The sequence below is a fragment of the Suricata suricatta genome, chromosome 7 (assembly GCF_006229205.1).
Source record: "Suricata suricatta isolate VVHF042 chromosome 7, meerkat_22Aug2017_6uvM2_HiC, whole genome shotgun sequence".
Taxonomy (NCBI): domain Eukaryota; kingdom Metazoa; phylum Chordata; class Mammalia; order Carnivora; family Herpestidae; genus Suricata; species Suricata suricatta.
Window position 1 is genome coordinate 130,621,956 of NC_043706.1, and position 21,933 is coordinate 130,643,888.

The 21,933-nt window shown below is 44.0% G+C and overlaps 2 protein-coding genes across 6 annotated transcripts in view; one reads left to right on the top strand and one right to left on the bottom strand.

Moving 5' to 3' along the window:
* The window catches only part of RMND1 (required for meiotic nuclear division 1 homolog), a 45,000-nt gene extending 39,056 nt beyond the window's left edge, over positions 1-5,944 (bottom strand). The window contains exon 1 of one of the 3 annotated variants that reach the window (XM_029943972.1): positions 5,788-5,944. The gene's annotated coding sequence lies outside the window, so the exon portion shown is untranslated. The remainder of the gene's footprint in view (positions 1-5,787) is intronic. The other 2 variants (XM_029943971.1, XM_029943973.1) reach the window with 2 other exon arrangements.
* A 301-nt stretch (positions 5,945-6,245) lies between these two features.
* ARMT1 (acidic residue methyltransferase 1) lies at positions 6,246-19,957 on the top strand. Of its 3 annotated transcripts, none has more exons than XM_029943975.1 (5): positions 6,246-6,352; positions 8,269-8,374; positions 8,770-9,014; positions 14,918-15,083; positions 18,251-19,957. In XM_029943975.1, exons 1-5 carry the CDS (start codon positions 6,312-6,314, stop codon positions 19,016-19,018), a joined length of 1,326 nt encoding a protein of 441 aa, XP_029799835.1. In that variant the 5' UTR covers positions 6,246-6,311; the 3' UTR covers positions 19,019-19,957. The 3 variants fall into 3 exon arrangements, with proteins under 3 accessions (XP_029799835.1, XP_029799837.1, XP_029799836.1); XM_029943977.1 differs by lacking the exon at positions 6,246-6,352 and adding an exon at positions 6,888-6,925; XM_029943976.1 differs by lacking the exons at positions 6,246-6,352; positions 8,269-8,374 and adding an exon at positions 7,661-8,247.
* The last annotated feature ends 1,976 nt before the right edge of the window (positions 19,958-21,933 follow it).

Sequence of the window (21,933 nt, forward strand, 5' to 3'; positions counted from 1 at the left end):
TGAAAGAAAAAATTAGAAGTTCAAGGCTTTTTGGTGTTTGTGTTAATGTTTTCAAATATATGCGGTATTTTCCTAGGTAATAGGCATATTTCTGTAAAAACATTTGCATAACAAATACATCGTAGCCTAAGTCTAGGAAGAGTATGAGGTCAAGAAAATCAATACAAGCGTTTCCCCCCACCTTTCCTTTCATCAGCCTCTGGCCGCCTTTCTGGGAGATTACAACACTATCAAGCTAGTGAAGTGACAAGGACCTAAAAAAGAAAAATAGAATGATGGGATCTCTTCTTTTACTTTGTTAGCATTTGAACCATTTAAAAAAATCTTTACTTCTAAACTCCTTTACTCAAAATTTATTCAGTGAGCTCAACAATGAGTTGGGGCCATGAAAGGACAGTGTCCCTGTGATCAGGTGCTAATGGTCTCTTGGAGGAGCATTTTCAGGGGCTCCTTATAACTCAGTGGAAGAGGCCCCAGGTTCTACGAAAGAGCTACGGCACAAGATGTGGGGGAAACACGCCAGGAGCTCCCCCACTTCTACACGAAGAGTCAGGAAACGTTCTCAGAAAGACTCCCGCTGCTTTTTGAATGGGAAAGGGCTCTTCAGGTGGAGACTGGGCCGAGGAGTGGGGGTGGGGGATGTGAGAGACACGGGTGCGTGCTCCAAAGGAACCAGACTGCGTATGTAAATATCCCCCCCATTTACATCACAGAATATCTGTTCTGTAAAGGTAAGCCTATTAATAGGCAATCAATACTAATTCTTCTTTATCAAAACAGCATGAGGTGCTAGAGATAGAAGAGTGAATCACGGATCTCAGAATTCACAGTCTAGCTGGGGAAAAAGAATAATGTGGTAAGTTCAGAACAGAGCTATGCACCAATTGCTATGAGGCGAAGAGAAGGGAGCATCTGGAGTGATGGGGGCGGGGGTAGGAGATACTGACAGAGGTGACCTTTGAACTGGGTTTCAAAAAGGCAGAGGGATCATCAAATCCAACGGTCTGGGTACAGAGTACTGTTTGACCAGGGTGCAACTCCAGGGAGCGTGCTGCAGGAGGTCAGGACAGAAAGTGAGGCAGAAGAGTCTACAGGCGGGGGGACGCCACCGCTTTGCAACATGACACTCCGATGGAGGTTTAAGAAACCTGTGGGGGCGCCTGGGTGGCTCAGTCAGTTAAGTGGTCGACTTCGGCTAGAGTCATGATCTCATGGTTCGTGGGATCGAGCCCCACGTCAGGCTCTGAGCTGACAGCTCGGAGCCTGCAGCCTGCTTCCGATTCTGTGCCTCCCTCTCTCTCTGACCCTCTCCTGCTCACACCGTCTCTCAAAAATAAATTTAAAAAAAGAAAGTTTAAAAAAAAAAACAAACCCTATGTTCGGTAACAAGGTAGACCACGAACCGGGAGAGACCAGGGCCTTACGTGGCACTTTCTGCACACGAGGCCCCCCGCTTTCCCTCACCACAACCCCAGGAGGCATTTTACAGCCAGAGAAGCAGAGGCTGAGAGGCGGACTGCTCAGGGAGCAGGTTGCTGAGACGTGATTACAACCCAGGCTCTTCCAATTCCAAAGACAACACGGTGACCACTGTGATGTCCTGCCTCCTGGAGGAAGAAGACAGGGGGAGTCACGGCGAGGCGCAGGGGAGCTACTGCTTTCACAACACCTCAAAAGCTGGAATTGTGTGTTTCATTCTAGTCCAAAGAGCTATTAGCCTTCACCTTTAATTAGTACTATCCCTGCCCGCTCCACCGGTGGGCTCTGAAGAACCTAATTTTAACAAATATTAGAATTTGTACACACGGAGTCTCCCATTCTCTTCGAGGAAATTCTTACCTTGAAATGAAAGACTGCCTTCCTGTGGAGGCTACGCAAAGCTCTGGGGCGAAGAACGCAAACACTACCAGACAAACAAGAGGTGTGTTTTCTCTTGTCTTTGCAGAGAAAGACAGATGTAGCATTTCAGGTGCCCAACACACACACACACACACACACACACACACACACACACACACAATTTAGGCTTTGTGAAAAACTGGGGCGCATCTCAGGAAAGTTAAATTTTAATTGTACAAACTAAATCTAAAAGGTTAAAGGCATGTTAGATTGCTAATTACTCTAAGAGCTCTGTGTAAGCCTTGTGCTGATCGGACGTGGACGCGATTCTCCAATCCCCGAGCCCGAGCTCCCTGACAGATCTCGAGTTCCACCCTTTCTCCCAAGTGTCATATGTTCCCAGCTGCAGAGTAACCCCGAAGCACTTAAAATGTGCTTCATAAACACCAAATTTTTTTTGTACTTTGTATTTTATACTTAATACAAAAAAAAAAAAATGAAGTATCTCCCTAATTTCTACACTGGTAAGTTGCTGAAATAATATTTTTAGATATACTGGGCTAAATCAAGTGAATTAAAATTGATGTCACTTGTTTATTTTTACTTTTAAAACCTCTAGAAAACTTCAAATGCTGTTATGCAGCTTGCACTGTATTTCTAATGGAGAGTCCTACTCTAGGCTTGACCTCATATTCTCAATTTCAAGCATTCTGTTCCAAACACCACGTCTGTTGTTTTTTTTTTTTTTTTTTTGAGGTGAGGTGGCCTAAGTGAGCAAGGGGCAGAGACAGACAGAGGGAGGGAGAGAGAGAGAGAGAGAGGGAAAGAGAAACGGAGTTCACCTGAAAAAGGCTCACACTCACTCGATGTGGAACTCAAACTCACGAACCATGAGATTGTGACCTGAACCAAAGTCAGATGCTTCACAACTGAGCCACCCAGGTGCCCAGGTGTGGTCTTCCAAGCTCACTCCTCTTAATTCAAATTCTTCGTGCTCAATAGGACCAAACAGTCCAATGATACAAACACCCTTTCATTGTCGCTCACTTCACTTCTGCCACAAGCAGCCTATATTCTGTGGTCTCCCATCTTTCTCCCTATACCGCAAATCCTTTGCATCCCTCTCGTCCAATGCCCGCGTGACATGACATTAACCAGAATCTAATATACTTCACCTGTACTCCTGAATGTGGCTAACGGCAACCAACCAACCCACCCACCCACCAACCACGCTGACTGGTCTCACTTTAGAATCATGACCCCTTCCAGTAGGAGCGCCTTTCGTGCTGCTCAACAGCCTTACCCTATTTCCCCACCGTACTCTGCTCTGTGCCCTCTCCTCACATCTCCAACAACTCCTCGTTTCCTCTTTCATTGACAAAACAATCAGGAGACAACTTCCACACACTCTCACCATGATCCGCCTGCCCGCCTACTGCTTCTGTGCCCATGGATCTGTCTTCCCTTGTGCCGGTCCTCACCAAGTCTCACTCCTTCCTGCCTACTGCAGGAATGGTTTATCCTCACCAAGTCTCACTCCTTCCTGCCTACTGCAGGAATGGTTTATCCTCACCAAGTCTCACTCCTTCCTGCCTACTGCAGGAATGGTTTAACTCTTCTTTCCTCTTTCATGCTATTTATTTTCCCATCTTTCTAGCACATTCCTATTAGTATATGACTGTGCTTGAATTTCTCTCATCTTATAAAAACAACTCTCCCCTGCCGCCATCTTCCCTTCCATATACTGTTTACCCTTTCTCTGAGTTCGGTTTCTTTAAAAGTTTTATTTACTGTCTCTGACTCCTGTTATCTGAGTTTCTAGAACCTATTCCAATCAGGCTTTCAACCCTTCCACTTTACCAAAACCCACTTGTTAAGCCCACCAGTGACTTCCATATTTTTAAGTCCAATGGTCACTTCTCAGTCTTCATTTTACCTGACTTATCAGCAAGATCAGATTAGTTGATCACTCCACCCTCCCCAGAAGCACCTTCCTCACACAGCTTCCAGAATACCACAAGGGTCACCTTCCTCCTACCTCCTACCTGGTTGTACTTTGTATCTTTTGTGTTTTCCTATCTCATCAACAATCGAAAGCACCACTCAGTATTTGGGCCATTTTTCTTCTCTATTCTCAGCTCCTTTGATATTATCTATCCCCACATGAAAAACCTAACATGGCTCAAACCTGAACCTCCAAAATCTTCCCATGAATTCTATTCTTCCCACAGTTTTTGCCATTCACAACACAGCAGTTACACCCTTATCTCTGCTAAAGGCAAAGACCTATAATCCACGTTGCCTCGTCATTCCCCATATACGGTCTGTCAGCAAATCCCACCCACTGGCACCACGTCTCATCCAACATTGCTACCACACGGTCCGAGCTGCCGTCTTTCTCACGATTATTTTAACAACCACCTAATGGGTGTCCCTGCTTCTGTTCTTCACCTCCTACACATTCTTCTCAACACAGCAACCAAAGGGATCCTCTGAGGACACAAGTTGGGTCACATCTTTCTTCTTGCCCAAAATGTGATGCTGGCCTCTCATCCCACTTGAAATAAAAGCTAAGGACCCTAAACTAGATGCATGGTTCTACATTCTCCGGGCCCTTTATCACCACGGTAACATCTCTCCTAGCTCTAGGTCTTGCTCATTTTGCTCCAGTCACTCCGTCCTTTGGATCTTTGTGTTTCATGTACTTCCTGTTTCTTATGCTCTTCTCCTAGGACTCTGTTAGGCTCATTCCCTCACTTCCTTCAGATCTCTGCTCCAGCAGACTCCTACCCAGTGAAGTCTTCCCTAACCACTAAATTAAAAAAGTTTTTAAACATTTTTTTATTTTTGAGAGAGAAACAGTGTGAGTAGGGGAGCGGCAGAGAGGGAGACACAGAATGCGAAGCAGGCTCCGGGATCCACAGAGCCAGACGCGGGGCTCGACCCCACGAGCGGTGAGATCATGCCCTGAGTCGAAGTCATTGCTTAACCGACTGAACCACCCAGCCCCCCCCCCAACCACTTCATTTAAAAATCACAACCAAAACCCACTATTTTCCTCCACTTTGTATTTTTCCATTGCCTTAACATCACTTGCGTACCTTGTGTTTCTAATTTGTCAATTCATCCAACAAGGATGAACTTTGTTCCTACCTCGGGCCACACGTGCCCGCCCGACTTGTTGGGAATACACATGAAAATAAAAGACAAAAATCCCTGTGTCTTAAACCTTACATTCCAAGGGAGGTGACAGGCCAAAAACGGGGCAAGTCAATAAAATATATACTAAACAGTGACCAACTAGGGGCGCCTGGCTGGCTCAGTCCGGGGAGCAAACAACTGCTTGATCTCGGGGCTGTATGAGCCCCACAGTAAGTGTAAGGATTACTTAAAACAACAACAACATCAACAACGACGACAAAGCTAAAGCAGAAACCATTAAAGGAAAGAATAGATTTCTCTTTCTCTTCCCTAGAATGTAAGATTTTTGAGGATAACACTAGTCTTCCATTCATGCTGTGTCTTCTGTGACCACAGGGCCCAGTATATGGTGGGTATTCGACTCACATTTTCTGAAATACAAGGCAGCTACTCAGTTACTTGGCACATTTTCTATCTCTTAAGAACAGTAATACCAAGTCGGAAAACCGTATCAGCCAGGCTACGATTCAACGTACAAGTGGCGCTAATCTTTGGGAGCTTGCTTCCAATTCCTTAATCTCAATTTTCAAAAAGACCCTTGCGGTAACCGCTATGTACTGGCTCAAAAAAGGATTCGCTACGTGTTAATGGATTACGAGCTTTTCTTTCCTCCCAGCCAAGTCAACCAAAGATCACCGCAGCGGTACCGGTGGAACCTGTGACCCGAGCGGTTCAGAGCTGCCGGGTGCAAAGGTTGGGCCCCTGGGCAGGACCACGCACCCTGCTAGGGAAAGGCGATGCACTAACCTCTCCGCCGGCAGACACGAGGGATGTGCCCAGCGCGCAAGCTTCCGCGACCCGGCTGCAAATGCGACAGAGCAGCGGCCGCAGGTCCCGCTTCCAGCAGCCGACTCTGGCGCTCCAGAGACCCTCCCAGGGCCCGCACCGCGCAGGCGCACAGAACTCCGGGCCGGCAGGGCGGAGCCGCCCGCGGCACGTGACAGCCGGACCACGTGACCGGCGTCGCCGAGACCTTTTCCGCTCCCCAGTGCCTGGGACCTCCCGGTCCTGACTTGCTTCCGCCTCCGTCCGCTTCCTTATTCCGCTGCTCTCGTCACTCTCCGCTGTCCCCGCCCTCGTCCCCGGAAGATCTCGCGTCCTCGAGCGAGCCGTTGTTTGTCTCTTTTACGGGCACCCAATAAAGTTTTTTCATTCAAAAGCATTTTTTGTCACCCAGGTCCCTCCCTTTCTCAGCTCCTCCTTCGCACCGGCACCGCCTCTCCCCTTGCGGCGGGTGCGGCGGGAGCTTAGGCGCTGGCAACGAGGAGATAATGGCGGGGGCTCCGGCGTCCCTCTCGGGACGGGACGTAGGGTTCGTGTCGCTTTCCTCGCCCAGTCGCTCCGCTCTTCTTTCTGATCCCCGCGTTTGCGGAAAGCCGGGCCTCGCCGGGAACCTCCGGGTTGCCATCGGAGAGCCTCGGCGGGTCGCAGGGCCCGGCTCCCCGGCGCGTCGGCTCGGCTTTCAACGGCTCCGGGCCCGGCTCGGCTTCCAGCCTTCTCCCCTGCGTGCTGGAAGCGGACCGCGCGCCCCGTGGGAGTCCTCGGATCACCCCGCCTCCCGTCCTTGTTCGGGCCTTTTAAAAGTGGCTTATGTTTTAATTTGTGGTGTCTTTCAAGTGATCGGATGCTGCCGCTTTTTTACTCCTCGTGACTGTCTTGCGTGGGAATGCCTCCTCCGTTCCCTTTCAGGGTGTTGCAGCGCATGGCTTTAATCATATTTATTTCATAAACGCATTTTGGGGGGCCAGAATTTTCTGCCAAAGTTAGGAAATGTGTTTCTTCCTATTGCCGATGAGATTAATTTGTGGTCTCCCTTTTAATGTCTGCAGCTTTTCGCTTTTTTCGAGTCCTGCCCACAGATTTCTACATCAAGTTTCGGACGACCGTAAAAAAATATGTATTTATTTGTATAAATTGAATGGTGAAGTTTAATATATGTCCTACTGCAAAATACCGTGGGGGAGGGGGTGAGGATCTCTTAGAGGAAATTGACCTTTTCCGGAGTGGATTGAGGCCGAAGAAGCAACAGTGGCCCCAGATTTAAGCAGGTGCTCATTGAGAGTCATGCAAAATATACGGAAGGGAGTGTGCGGAACCATAAATTTGGAGTCCTAGGGTCCTCTGGCTCCACCCTAGTCCTAACCTGGGACATTACCCTCACAGAAGTAGGCCTCTAAAGAAATTCTGAGGACATTCGGTACTGTTGACCCTTGCAAAGGTGAAGGTTGGTTGTGGTTAAGGGGCCCTGATACCCCTCCATCTCCCTTGCCTCAGTGGAAAATCTGCGTATAACTTTTGATCCCTACAAGACTTAAATACTGTACTTTGTGTCTGGTGATCTGAAGATACAAAACGGATCAGCTATATTTTGTGCTCTAAAAATGCACAGAATTTCATCGCTTACTAAAGTCTTTTTTCTAACTGAATCCTGTGCATTTGCTTAAAAAATTATTTCTATATGAAATGATAATCTGTAAATCTTGATTTTTGTAAGTCTAAAACAAAAAATATCATTTACTTTTTTTTTGATGCAAGTATGCTCAAGTTTTTCCTCTAGCATTTTCATTCTTTGACACTTCTAGAGAATTTCTTTTTTTTTTTTTTTTTTTGGTTGGGAAAGTAAATTAAATGATAACATCTTGTTTTGGGCAGAGTAGGACAGAAGAAGTCTTTGTGCAGGTAGACAAGGGAGCAGAAAAAAACCTTTGAAAAGAAAAAAATTGGCCAAGAATCTAGATTAAGAGAAAAGAGAGAAGTCGGTTCATAAGTAGCTTTCATTCTTTATGTTCTAGAACTTGAGAGGCCTTTAGGTACTTTTACATCCATTGCCTGGTTCAACTTTCCAAGTAGGTGAAGTTAGTCATAACCCTGGCTAGAGCCTGTTTGATATTAAGGCTGATTCTTTTTCGGTCCTGTCACTGTTTTAAACTAGTTTCAGATTCAGGAGAATGAAAGGATTAGAGCAGGAAAGAAGATTGCTGGGAACAGGCTCAAGGGGAGAATCTGGATTAGAGGCACAAAGACTGTTACTTTCATGACGCGTGTAACACCAGAGAAATTTGCAGATTTTTCCTGTGTCTTAATGTAGTAGTCAAATAATGCTGGCTTACTCTGTAATCCTTGTAGGAAAAGGGATTTGAATTCAAACGAGCTATTCTAGAAACACTGATGGCCAATCTGCTGGGATTAATGCAAGTAATATACTGTGTATGTGGCTCTCTTTTCTAGATCGTTCGCATATCTTACAATTAAAGACAGAATACCACAGATCTTAACCAAGGCTATTGATACATTGCATCGACATAAAAATGAATTTTTTGAGAAACATGGAGAGGTAATATTGTGTTTTAACTTTTTTCGTTAACTAACAGAAACACAATAGCCCTTTTTTGTCTGTGGTAATCATCATTCCTCCTGAAGATAAGAACTCTAGTTTTTAAGAAGAAGCTTAAACAAACCAAAAAAGTCAGAATAGATAAGACAGGATAATGTATGTGCTCTGTGATTTTTAACTTAAGAATTCTGAATATCCATGTTTATATTAGTTTGTAAAAGACATAAAATGTAGCTTTGAAATCTAGCATTGTTTTTTCTTCTTTAGGGTTTTAAAAATGTATTTCTCTAGAGGACCTATTCCTGTATAAATTAACTGTTTACATATATCCATTTAAATATAGGGTATCCAGATATATTTTTGAATATTTAAACATTTTTTCCTGTTTTCTGCAGAAAGGCACAGAAGCTGAAAAGAAAGCGATTTCTCTTCTTTCTAAGTTACGAAACGAATTGCAAACAGATAAACCAATTATCCCCTTTGTTGAGAAGTTTGTTGATACTGACATATGGAATCAGTACCTAGAATATCAACAGAGTCTTGCAGATGAGAATGACGGGAAACCCAGATGGTTTTTCTCCCCTTGGTTGTTTGTGGAGTGCTACATGTATCGTAGAATTCACGAAGCCATTATCCAGAGGTAAGTACATAACGTCGGATGAGACATGTTTAAAGAACTTCATGCTTTTACAAAATTATAGAATGGTAAGTTTAAAAATAAACCATGGAAGTCAGAATTCACTTCAGCCGATACTAATGGCAGGATCGGATCTTTCTGCGAATGCTATCGATATAATTCTTAACAATTATAACCCAATTGCTTAGAATAGATGTAAGATCTCATATCTGAATAAAATAATATAATATCTGAATAAGAATTCTTATGAAGACTTTAGAGTAAAGTGAATTGTACCAGGACACCTGGGTGGCTCAGTTGGCTGAGCGTCCCAACTCTTGACTGCACCTTGAGCTGTGATCCCAGGGTCATGGGATCGAGCCCTGCTTTGGGCTCCATGCTGAGTGTGGAGCTTGCTTAAGATTCTCTGTCTCTCTTTCTCTCTCTTACCCTTCCCTATCCTCTACTCATGCACGTGTGCGCACTCCGTCTCTTTCTCTCTCTCAAAAAAATTACTGAGCAAAAAGTGTTACTATGAAATCATTTCTATTAAAAAAAACAACAATACAGGACAGAGTTAGCATGTTTTGTTTATAAAAATAGATAATAGATCAGAGTTAATGTGGGGTAAGTAGTCAACAGAACAGTGAGTCACTCTAGGGTTTTATGCACTATCTTAATCTTTAGGCTTCTTTTATTTTTTAATGGCTAGATTAGAAACAGATTTTAAAAGTTAATCACTCTTTATAGTGATTACTTCTTTGTAGTTTGTAGTATAAACTTGTTTATAGTAATTTATTTTTTCCTAGGAAAATTCTGATATAGAACTGATTTAAAGAGCAGAAGAAAATGTAATGTGGATTATTACCCTTTTAGTTCACTAGTTACGAAAATACGGGTTTGCTAACTAAGGAATTCTTTGGTGTCTGTTCCTAAACATAGCAAAGGATAATTTAAATCAATTGATCAAACCAGCACTAATAGTAAAATAAAAAATTATCTTGGGAAACATGCATAATCGGAGTCTATTCATTCGCTTTTTCTGACCAAGTCTTTAGAAATTAGTTTTTCAAGTCACAGTTTGTTGTTTTTGCTGAATAAGTGTATTTCATTAAATTAATGTATTTTTTTCTGACCTCACACCCAGTGCTAAATAAGTGTATTTTAGAACTTTTACTCTAAAAGCAAAAAATACGGTGCTTGCTTTGGCAACACATATACTAAAAGCAAAAAATACATGGTTAAAAATCTGGCCCGCGCCTGATGCACAGATGGCACCTGAGCAGGTACAGCTGGGAACCGCTGTGTAGTGAACTGTGTGCCAGGGACTTTCAACCCAGGGAAGGGGAGGTACTACTATGGCTTCCATATTCTATTTGAGGAAACTGAGCCTTGGTGGCCTTAATAACTGGCCCCAGGGTTACATGGCTAGTAAATGGTACAGTCAGTGTTTGACCCTGACTGTGTGTGTAAATCAGCTTAGAGTCCTCACGAAACCTTCTTTTTCCAAGTAGGAGATTTGGGTGTCCGTCAAGGACTAAGGGGAGTCTGAAATTCTGGGTGATGGTGTCAGAACTTGGGGAAATATCCCTGGTCTTAGCACCGTGCTGCCGAAGCGGCTGGGTGGCTCTCTCCGGGGGTTGGTGCCGACTGGAAGTTAGAAAGGCAAAAGGAATGTGTTTCTGAGTTTGACTTCAGAGGTGGATCAGGTTGAGAGAATAAAAGAAATGTAGGGTAGAAGTTTACAAACCTGGCTGCATGTTTATAACCCAGTTGGGCGAGAAGATTTTTTTGAAACGGTTTTGAAGTCATTATATTCAGATGAACACTGATGATTTAATTTGTGGTGGGGCCTGGCCATCAGTGTTTCCACACCTCAGGACGACTCTGCGCATCATGGGTTGATGGCCACTGGTCTGGGAACAGCTTGCTAGAAGGTCTCAAGGCAAAATTGAGCCTTAAGTTGCAGGAACAAAAATGTTAGTCTCTCAGGGATGGAGACCCCTCCTAAGGTGATCTCTTGGGTGGTTCTCAAAAGGCAGGCAATTTGTATCCGAACTCAGGTTTTAGGTCGAGGTAAGGAAGAACTACTCCACAGTAGAATTAGTAATGAAATTGTTTTTAAGTTCCCAGCTCTTAGGAGGAATTCCTTCCCTGGGCCAGTGAGAACTCCAGCGACCAGAGAACGGTCTTCGTAACTTTCGTAGGATCCCAGAGCACACCTTTACTTTAAGGCTTGTCTATGTTGAGTTTGCCCCTTATACTGAAACATACATACGTGTATTTATTTTTTTTGTCAAGATGTTTGGTTTTAGTTTTTATCAGCGTTAAACAGTTGAATAATCTGCAAGTCTGAAGACTCAACATGTCAGTCATATGTGAAACTTAAAGTGAATTATTAAGTAAATATACTTCAGATATTGAAGAATGAGAATATGGAGAAAAGAGACGTTTTAAAACTTTTATTAAAGTATAATACGGGGGCGCCTGGGTGGCTCAGTCGGTTAAGCCTCCGACTTCGGCTCAGGTCATGATCTCATGGTTTGTGAGTTCGAGCCCCGCATCCAGCTCTATGCTGACAGCTCAGAACCTGGAGCCTGCCTTGGACTCTGTCTCCCTCACCTTCTGCCCCTCCCCCACTTGTGTGCACCCTGTCTCTCTCTCTCTCTCTCTCTCTCTCTCTCTCTCTCTCTCTCAAAAGGAAATAAACTTTTAAAAAAGTATAATATGCATCCAGAACATATCCTTTTTCTTTTAAAGATGAAAAAAATTTTTTTTAATGTTTATTTATTTTTGAGACAGAGAGATACAGGATGAGCAGGGAAGGGGACACAGAATCTGAAGCAGGCTCCAGGCTCTAGGCTGTCAGCACAGAGCCTGACACAGGGCTTGAACTCAAACTGCGAGAACATGACCTGAGCCGAAGTCGGATGCCCAACTGGCTGAGCCACCCAGGCGCCCCAAGATTTTTTTCTAAGTAATCTCTACACCCAAGTGGGGCTTGAAGTCACAACCTCAAGATCAAGAGTTACATGCTATATGGACTGAGCCAGCCAGGCGCCCCCATCCAGAACATATCTTAAGTGTTTAGCAATCTTTACCAGAACTCACTTATGTCCTAAGCACCCCGATCAAGAGGCAGAACCTTACTAGGATCTAAGAAACCCTCCTATGACATCACTGCCCTTCATTTATAACAATATCCTGGCCTGTCTTCGTTTGCATGTTTTTAAACTACATTTAAATGAAATTATATAGGATATATATTTCTGTCTGGCTTCTTGCATTCAGCATTAATGTTGGTGGGATTCATCCATTTTGTCACATATAAATGTAAATCATTTGCCATGATATGAAGTATTGCATTATCTGAGTATATCGCAATCTGTTTATCTATTGTTGAGTAGTTTCCAGTGTGGGGTTATGAAGAGTGCTGCTGCAGACATTCGAACACAGGTTTTTAGTGAGCATATGTATGTGTGTCTGTTGGGTGTATATCTAGGCGTTGAACCCCTGAGTCATGTGTGTGCACATATACAGGCTTGGTAGATTCTAAAATAGTCAACATTTTAAAATCACAATACACATGTGTGTGAGTTTACTCTTAAATACAAGGAATAAGGCGCTTTTTAAAAAAAATGTCTTTTGAGCGAGGGGGAGAGAGAGAGCGCTTGGGCGCTTGCGCACACAAGTGGGGGAGGGGCAGAGAATCCAAGCAGGCTCCCTTCAGCACTGAGCTCCATGCAGGGCTCGATCTCATGGCCACGAGATCACAGCCTGAGCAGATGTCAAGACTGGGCCAAGTAACCCTTCCGCCCCCCCCCCCCCCCCCCCCCCCCCCCCCCCCCGCCAAATTGAAGGCTCATTCTTAATATGAGGTGTGACTTTAAACTAACGATGTGTAATTGAAACCCCAGAACTAGGATTGGCAAACGTTTTTCTGTAAAGGGCGAGACAGTAACAATTTTAGGCTGGGGGTTGGGGGGGGTGCGTGTGGTCTTCATCGCAGCTGCTCGGCCTGGTCCCTCCAGTGCAGAAGCAGCCACAGACAGCACACAAATGACTGAGCGTGGCTGTGTTCCCATAAAACCTCATTTCGGGACACTGAAATGTGAATTTCATGTGTCACAAAACAACCATTCGGAAGTGTAAAAATCATTCTTAGCTCACAGGTCATACAGAACAGGTGACCTGCGCTGGGTCTGCGGGCCTCTCTGCTTGAATCTGTGCGTCCAAGTAATGTTTATCTTTTTGAAGTCACCTTGAGGGGCGCCTCAGTCAGTTGAGCATCCGACTCTGGCTCAAGTCATAATCTCATGGTCCGTGGGTTCGAGCCCTGCATCAGGCTCTGTGCTGACGGCTCAGAGCCTAGAGCCTGATTTGGATTCTGTGTCTCTCTCACTTTTTGCCCCTCCCCCATTCATGCTCTGTCTCTCAAAAATAAATAAAACTAAACTGTTTAAGATACTAATTTATTTCAGTAATGCTGCCGTTGCTAAAAATATCTTCTAATTCTTTGGAACTTTTTTCAGAGCCCGTTTACAAGCCTCAGAAAGAAGTTAGTCTCCTCCTTTTTTAGTCATTTTTCATTTTTGATTAAAAAAATCTTTTACTCCATTTGATTTGCACATGTCATTCTACTGAAATTGCCCTGAGTGACTCTGGGCTCCAGATGAACTCCAGAGGAGAACGAGGTGCTGACACTAACCAGGCGTTTAATAATGCGCCACGGGTTCTGAGGAGAATTCCAGAAGTGCTTGAGCAGGGGAACTTCTTGGAATAAGGGTCTCGCTTTCCAGGGTGACTGATGGGAAGGAAACAGCAATCGTGGATCTATAAATTCTGGTATGTTTTTGTCTTTTCAAAATCAGTCCCACAGCAGTCACATTGTTTTTATCCTAAGGTAGATGATCCAAGGAAAAAGTTGCTAATGTAGAAGATCATATGATCTGGATCACCTGAGTGGCTCAGTCGGTTAAGTGTTCAATTTCAGCTTGGGTCATGATCTCAAGGTTCATGAGTTCGAGCCCCATGTCAGGCTCTATGCTGACAGCTCAGACTGGAGCCTGCTTGGGATTCTGTGTCTCCCTCTCTGCCCCTCCCCCCCTCAAAAATAAATAAAAATTGCAAAGATCAGATGAGCTGCATACCTTGTATGTATGTTTGATTTTGTAAAGTCTATGATGTTCTTATTTATACCTTGCTAGTTATGTTTTTCTTAGGCTGGCATTATTATTTGATTTCTCATTTGGACAACTTAAAAGACCTAGGCACGGTGCATATGTCACCACTGGTCAAAGTAAACTTGGGAGTAAAAGTTGCCCTAAAAAACCCCAGAAAGCTACATATATGTGATCAAAACTCGTCATTGTATTAAAATTTGCGTTCGTATTTTCTGATCTCTCTCAAATAGTTGTTGGGTTCCCATAGTGCTCTGTGTTTCACTCTCTTGGTGATTTGCACATTGTATTCCAGTATTTACGTGCTTGTGTTTGTAACTTAGCACCCTGTCACATTCAGCACCCAGAAAATGTTTGCTGCACTGAAACAGTTATCTTGAATTTTTGTTTCTGTCTCCTTTTGCTCTGGAAACTGTACTGGGCAAATAATTATGGATAGAGTCACTATAACTATTTAAAATCCCAGTAAAATCTTAATTAGGGAACTTCTGACAGTTAACTAAAATGAGTTTGGGTTTTTATTTTTGTGTAATTGGATTAAATTGATTTAGAGTGTGTAATTTGATAATTATGCATTTTTCTATAATTGATCTATGTTTATATGTAGTATCTGCTACCACTAATATTTGAGACAAGGTGCCTCTGTTCTCTTTCCTTGAAAGAATTGCAATTACCCAGATGTTAAAAAAAAAAAACCACCAAGGTACAGAGTTATGAATTTTCCCTTATGTTTTTCTCCTCCTGTAGTCCACCAATCGATGACTTTGATGTATTTCAAGAATCCAAGGAGCAAAATTTCTTTGAGTCGGAGGAATCTATCATTGCTCTGTGTACTCACCTGCAGGAGTTGGTGACAACTGTCGAAGACCTAGATGAAAACCAGCTGAAAGATGCATTTTTCAAACTCCTTCAGGTAAATGTGATAATTAACCTCCTGTATTTAAACAGTTAACAAAAACAAACCAGTATTGAGTTAGTAGCAAAACACGTGTCTAGATATTGCCATTTAAGTTATAATTGATCATTTCTTATTATTTTAGTAAAAGTGTTATTCAAGAGATTAAAAATCCATTCAGTCTCTGAAAATGAGCTTTGGAATTTCTTCAGCTGGAGGCGATGTCAGTGGCGCAGGAGTCCTCTGGCTCCATGGCTTCTGTCACTCTCGGGGGAACGCTTCCCAGTGGTTTGGTCGGCCTACCCTGACGTGGGCTCCAGTGCCGGTCCTGTCACCTAATTTGTTGTTGGCCCTTAGGCAAGTTACTTAATTTCTCTGAGCTACAGTCGTCTCGTCTGTTAACTAAGGACGGCATCGTACTCCTCATCATTTGACACGAGAAAGAAACTGATTCGGGCCTGTCACCGTGGAGCCCAGAGCCTAGGACAGACAGCCCCGTGCTGCCCGCCCGTGGGACCACGCAGGTGGTCCGTGGTCTGCTTAATACGACTTTATTACGTTTCTTCATCTGTCTTGTATTACGTTTCGCTTATAATTCTAATTCAAAACATCTGAAGATTTTAGATTATTAGAAGCAGAGCTGTTTGAACACACGTAGTTTTGCACAACAGGTAGTATCCCCAGGCCCCCTCTCCCAGAAGAAGTTAAGAAGCATCCCCTAGAAAGAGATATTATTAGAAGATGCTGTGAAAGAGGGTAAAGCAGGAGAACCAGGGCTGGTGGGGGAGATGCAGGGGTGCAGGTTAAAGTGGGGCTGCCAGAGAGGGGTCTCTGAGGAGGTGACGGGGAAAGACCCGAGGAGGGTGAGGGCGTGGGCCCCACGCATGTCTAGGGGAGCGTTCCCGCTGAAGGACCGGCAGGTGTGTGAGAGAGACTGCTGCGGGGGCGCAGTCCGCAGGAAACACGCAGGTGAGGGGGCTGGAGGGGCCCCAGAGGCCTTGCACGCCAAGGTCAGGATTTTGGGTTTTACTCGCGTTGCAGTCACTGGGGAGCTATTACAGCGTCTTCATCAGAGGAGTAGCAAGCACTGACTTGTTTCAAGGGTAACTTCTCAGGACACGCTGAAGGGGTACAAGGCTAGACACCAGGAAGTCTGTTATTAAAATGATCCAGGCGAGGGGCGCCTGGGTGGCTCAGTCGGTTGAGCGTCCGACTTCAGCTCAGGTCATGATCGCACAGTTCCTGAGCTCGAGCCCCTTGTTAGGCTCTGTGCTGATAGCTCAGAGCCTGGAGCCTGCTTCGGATTCTGTGTCTCCCTCCCTTGCCCGCTCATGCTCTGTCTCTCTCTGTCTCTCAAAAATCAATAAACATGAAAAAAATATAAAATGACTCAGGCGAGAAGACCTGTTAAATGTCACCAGCATTCTGGAGACACTTTGAAAGTAGAGACTGCAGAGTCCTGATAAAACTTGGAGGGCAGGCAGAGTAGGCTGCGTGGCTCAGCGGAGGCGGCTTGCTTTGCGTTTGGAAGAAGAGTTGTCAGGGTACTGTTGAATCATAAGCCTCGTTGTCGCCCCGTTTTGGAACTATTTCTTTATGCTTGGCTTCGATTTAAAAAAAGAAAAGAAAAAAAAGGAAAGCAGTAGTCATGTCAGTCTTTACTCCTAGCTAGCCCATTGTTTCCAGAATAGTCCTTCAAAATGTCTCTGGTCCATAAGTATAATCAGTTGTGAAGAAGAAGGAACACCACTCTCTTTTCTGTCATCCGATGTGGCCAAGGAAAGGAGGCCAACGTTGCCTTCCATTAGCTCTCATGACGGACGACCAGCTGGTTAGCTTCCTACCGGAAACTTGAGGTGTCTTAGTTCGCGGGGAAAGCAGATCTGTGTTTAGAAGCTGTAGAACCCCAGTGTCCGCACAGACATTTGATGCCCGCTCTGAGTGGGTGCTGGCCGTGTGACGGTGAGGAGAGCAGACAGCACTTGCTCCCCCGGAACCTGTGACCCTGAGGGAATGTAGATGGTCCATTAATGGCACAAACTAATATGGAATTACCGACTGGAAGGTGGTATGCAGGAACCATGCAGGGAGCCGACAGACCCTGACCTCAGCTGAGGAGTGCCGTCCCCTCCGCCACTATTGCTTTGTCAGATGGATGTTTACTGTTTAAGCCTTGTGCTTAAAAAATTCCATCCACTTATCTTTTTATTTTTGTTTTAAGTTTATATATTTATTTTGAGAGAGAGAGCACAAGCGGGGTAGGGGCAGAGAGGGAGGGACAGAAAGAGAATCCCTGATGTGGGGCTCGATCACACAAACCGTGAGATCATGACCTGAGCCAAGATCAAGAGTTGGACACTTAACCAACTGAGCCCCCCACGTGCCCCCGTTCATTCGTCTCTTTAAAATAATATTCTTGGTCAGGACATGCATTTTCCTCTTCTTTTGAGTCACATGAGTAGAGTCTGTTTTGGCCAATATTTATTGAGTATTGGGTATGTTATATAGACATACTAGGTCAGTTAACTTTCACTGAAACTCTTCACAGTAGGTGGTACTGTTATGTCATTTTTCCATTGTGGGACCTGAGCCTTAGAGATCATACATAATTTGCCAATGGTCAGTAATTGGAAATGCTGGGACTTGAACCCAGGTCTGTCTAATGCCAGAGCCTGTAACTCCTAAGCCTGTAATTTTAATTATAGCTTGGAGGGGGGGGGCTGCATACCATTTTCTATAAAATCAGCTTGGGTATTATTTCAGTTTAAAGCTGAGCATTTTGGGTAGGAATAGGGGAGGGGGAAAGGAACTTATTTTTCTCTTGGCTTTGGATTTTTAAATAAACTTTGTAGCCTCTTTTCACAGTGTGAGCATATTCTAGTACCTGCAAGATGCAAAATCATTCTGATTAAGCAACACGGATGGTTAACATCCTTCAGATCAGTCTTCTACAAAGTTTATTCCATAGTGACCGCTTAAAGGTTTCACTGTCTTCACCTCGTTTGTACATCATGATGTGAACAGTCTCTGCGTTCTTTGAGTGTTGATCTGATGCACATTTTGTGTCAGTGTGTAGAGGTAAATTTTATGAATAGTTTTAGCAACCCCTTGCCCCACATTTTACATGCTAGAGTTTTTGTTGGTGATTCAAAAGAAGGGTAAAACTTGTTCCTTTTCTTTTTCAGGTTTCCCTGTGGGGAAACAAGTGTGATCTGTCTCTGTCGGGCGGGGAGACCAGTTCTCAGAGAACCAATATAATAAATTCTGTGGAGGAACTAAAACCTTTCATTTTAGTGAACGACATGGACCACCTTTGGTCCCTGCTGAACAACTGCAGAAAAGCAAGAGAAAACACGTCCGTTACTAGAGTAGATATCGTCCTGGATAATTCTGGCTTTGAACTCGTTACGGACTTAGTATTAGCTGACTTTTTATTGTCCTCTCAACTGGCTACTGAGATCCATTTTTATGGAAAAACAATTCCGTGGTTCGTTTCTGATACGACTCTCCACGATTTTAATTGGCTAATTGAACAGATGAAAGATTCGCATCACAAGTGGATGGCCAAGTGCGGGGCCGACTGGGAAACCCATATTAAAATGGGCAGATGGGTGTACCACGATCACATATTTTGGACGCTTCCTCACGAGTTCTGTGTCATGTCTCAGGTGGCCCCCGACCTCTATGCCGAACTACAAAAGGCACACTTAATTTTGTTCAAGGGGGATTTGAACTACAGGAAGCTGACGGGCGATAGGAAGTGGGAATTCACCGTTCCGTTCCGTCAGGCCCTGGCCGGCTTCCATCCGGCCCCCCTCTGCAGTGTGAGGACCCTGAAGGCTGAGGTCCAGGTGGGGCTGCGGCCCGGGCAGGCCGAGCAGTTGGCAGCTGCCGAGCCCGACTGGCTGACCACTGGGAAGTTCGGGGTGTTGCAGTTTGATGGTCCGCTCTGACCTGCCTTAGAAACTCTTAAGTTGTAGGGATAAACCTGACCAACGCTTTGCACCCCCAGAAAGGCAGGGTGCGGCTTTGGTCTCCGGGCCGATCTGCGTGGGCTGGGGGGAGCACTCGGGAGCCTCCCCCTCCCCTTGTGTTGTTTGGGAGATAGATGGAGTAAGCGAGTTCCAGAGAGTCACGTTTACGGTGGCATTTTAGTGACTCAAGTTCAATGCAGAATTTCGAGTGGTATTCATGACCTTATTTTTCATCGCACAGAAAGTAAAACATAAATGAATTCTGCTTTTAGAGTTTGTTAACATTCTTTTGATGCTATGCTGCATGGTATTTTGGGTAATATTCTAAGAGAGCACGTCGTTTCATTTTACTTGTTTTGGGGGCTCAAAAATAAGAGCTCTGGGAAAACATTTAAATATGCTTTGAAAAGAGAAGCATTTCTTACAGCTGTGATATTTGAACAATGGAAGTAAAGATTACCTCATAAGTTAACTTTCAATTTTATTCTCCTTGAATTATATTTCCTTTTAAATACCCTGTTTTATTTGCATGCATTAGTATTTCGATTGACCTGTGGAACGGACAGCAGGAAACCCAAAATTAAACTGGTATTTGAAGAACTGTGATACCTTTTACATTCTATTTGCAATGTCCATGATCAGCTGAACTGTATTATTTTAACACATAAGTGCTTTAAATGAACAGATTTTTCGATTGTTCGGCAGTTTTTTAAAAAGTGCTTTAGATAACAAAGATTCTTGTGCATTGAATTTGGAGTACTCCCAACAAGTTAATTTTTTACATGCTTACAATGTGTTTGGTGACCACTTGATCTTAGAAGACTATAAGTTTCAGGTCAGTTTGTTTTGAAACTGAAATCAGAAGTAAACCTGGAAATGTTTTCTTGAACTGGTATAATAAAATGAATTGTACTGAAAGTCTTGTTGGTTTTATTTTTTCCAGTGGGCAAAAGTCAAGGAGGGAAGATTAAGTATGAGGTCTCTCATAGGGGTGCCTGGGTGGCTCAGTGGGCTAAGTGTCCAACTTCAGCTCAGGTCATGATCTCACGGTTCGTGGGCTTGAGCCCCACATCAGGCTCTGTGCTGACAGCTCAGAGCCTGGAGCCTGTCTTCGGATTCTGTGTCTCCCTCTCTTTCTCTACTGCCCTGTCTCTGCTCCTCAAAAATAAACATTAAAGTTTAAAAAAAAAAAGGAAACTCTTAATGTATATTCTACATGTTGCCAAAGCAGTTCTTAAATTATGTCACTGATAAATGAGGTTAGTCTAGATGAGGTTATAGTCCAGGACCTTGCTTAGCGTTCTTAAAAAGTTATGTAAAATGTTTATGTAAAGCTGCATGTTTTGAATTTACTCTGTGTCCATTTTAAACATTTAGTTACTAAAATACTGAGCATATTAGGCTGATTTGTAGACCCTTGACGTAAGTTAACAAATGAGTATATTTGTACTGACTTTATAGCCACAGTGTGGGAAAATGGAGTAATTGCACTTTCCAAAGCAATGGATTTCTTGTTATTTTTATTATGTCTTATTAAGAACATGAACTTGGGATTTGTGAGGAGCTAGTTCACCCTCCTAAAGGAGCAGGGTTACAATCAAGCAAGAAGAAAGCACTATGGGAGAGGAAGTCGATTCAAGATGGAAGTTTAAAAAATGCTCAGCAGGGGTAGGACCCCCTGTCGTTTCACCAGATGACTTATTTCTGTCATTGAGGTTCAGCTGACACAATGTCACAGCAGTTTCAGGCGTACACAGTAGTGATGGGACGACTCTGCTCACAAGTGTAGCCACCATCAGTCAGGTCAGCGTACACACTGTTAACACGCCAGTGACGCTGGACTCCGCTGCACCTTCCGTCCCCTGGCTTACTCATTCCGGAACCAGAAGCCTGTGCCTCCCGCTCACCCTCACCCCTCTTCCTCAGCCCCCACGCCCCTCCCCTTGGGCAACCATCAGTTTGTCCTCTGTATTCTGTGTTTCTGGGGCGCCTGGGTGGCTCAGTCAGTTGAGCATCTGACTTTGGTTCAGATAGTGATCTCTTGGTTCATGAGTTCAAGCCCCATGTTCGGCTCACCACTGACAGCACAGAGCCTGCTTTGGGTACTCTGCTGCTGTCTCTCCCCGCCCTCCTTCAAAAATAAACACTAAAAAAATAAATAAATAAAGCTGAGGTTTTTTTGTTTGTTTTTAGATTCCACATACGAGTGAAATATGGTTATTTGTCTTTGGATGACTTATTTCACTTTGCATAGTCTTGTTTAGGTTCATCCATGTTGCAAATGGCAAGACCTTTTTTTTTAAATTTTTTTATTTTGTGGATGAGTGATGCTGTGTGTGAGTGTCAGTGTGTGCAGAGAAAAGTCTTTTCCAGTCCACTGGTTGTGTCCATATCTTGGCTATTATCAATGATACTGTAGTAAACAAATTATATTTCCAATTCGATTATATTTCCTTATCCTGTGGGTAAATATTCAGTAGTCGAATTACTGGGTTTATTATATTCCTGTTTTAATGGTCTGAGGAGCCTCCATCCTGTTTTCCACAGTGGCTGCACCAGCTTACATTCCCACCAACAGTGCGCAAGGGTTCCTTTTTCTGGTTTTTGAGGGTTTTTTTACAACCAGCATTCTTGAGATGTAATTCACATACAATTCATCCATTTCCTGTGTGTAGTATTAGTCTATTCATAGGTGTGGCTACCATCACCAGAATCTAATTTCAAAGCGTTCTCATCACCCCTAAAAGAAACCCTGCACCCATTAGCAGTCATTCTTCATTCTCTTCTCAGCACTTGGCACCTAGCAATTTACTTTTGGTCTCTCTGGATTTGCCTGTTCCGGATATTTCCTACCTAAAGAAGAATCAGAAAAGATGTGGTCTCTGTGACTGGCT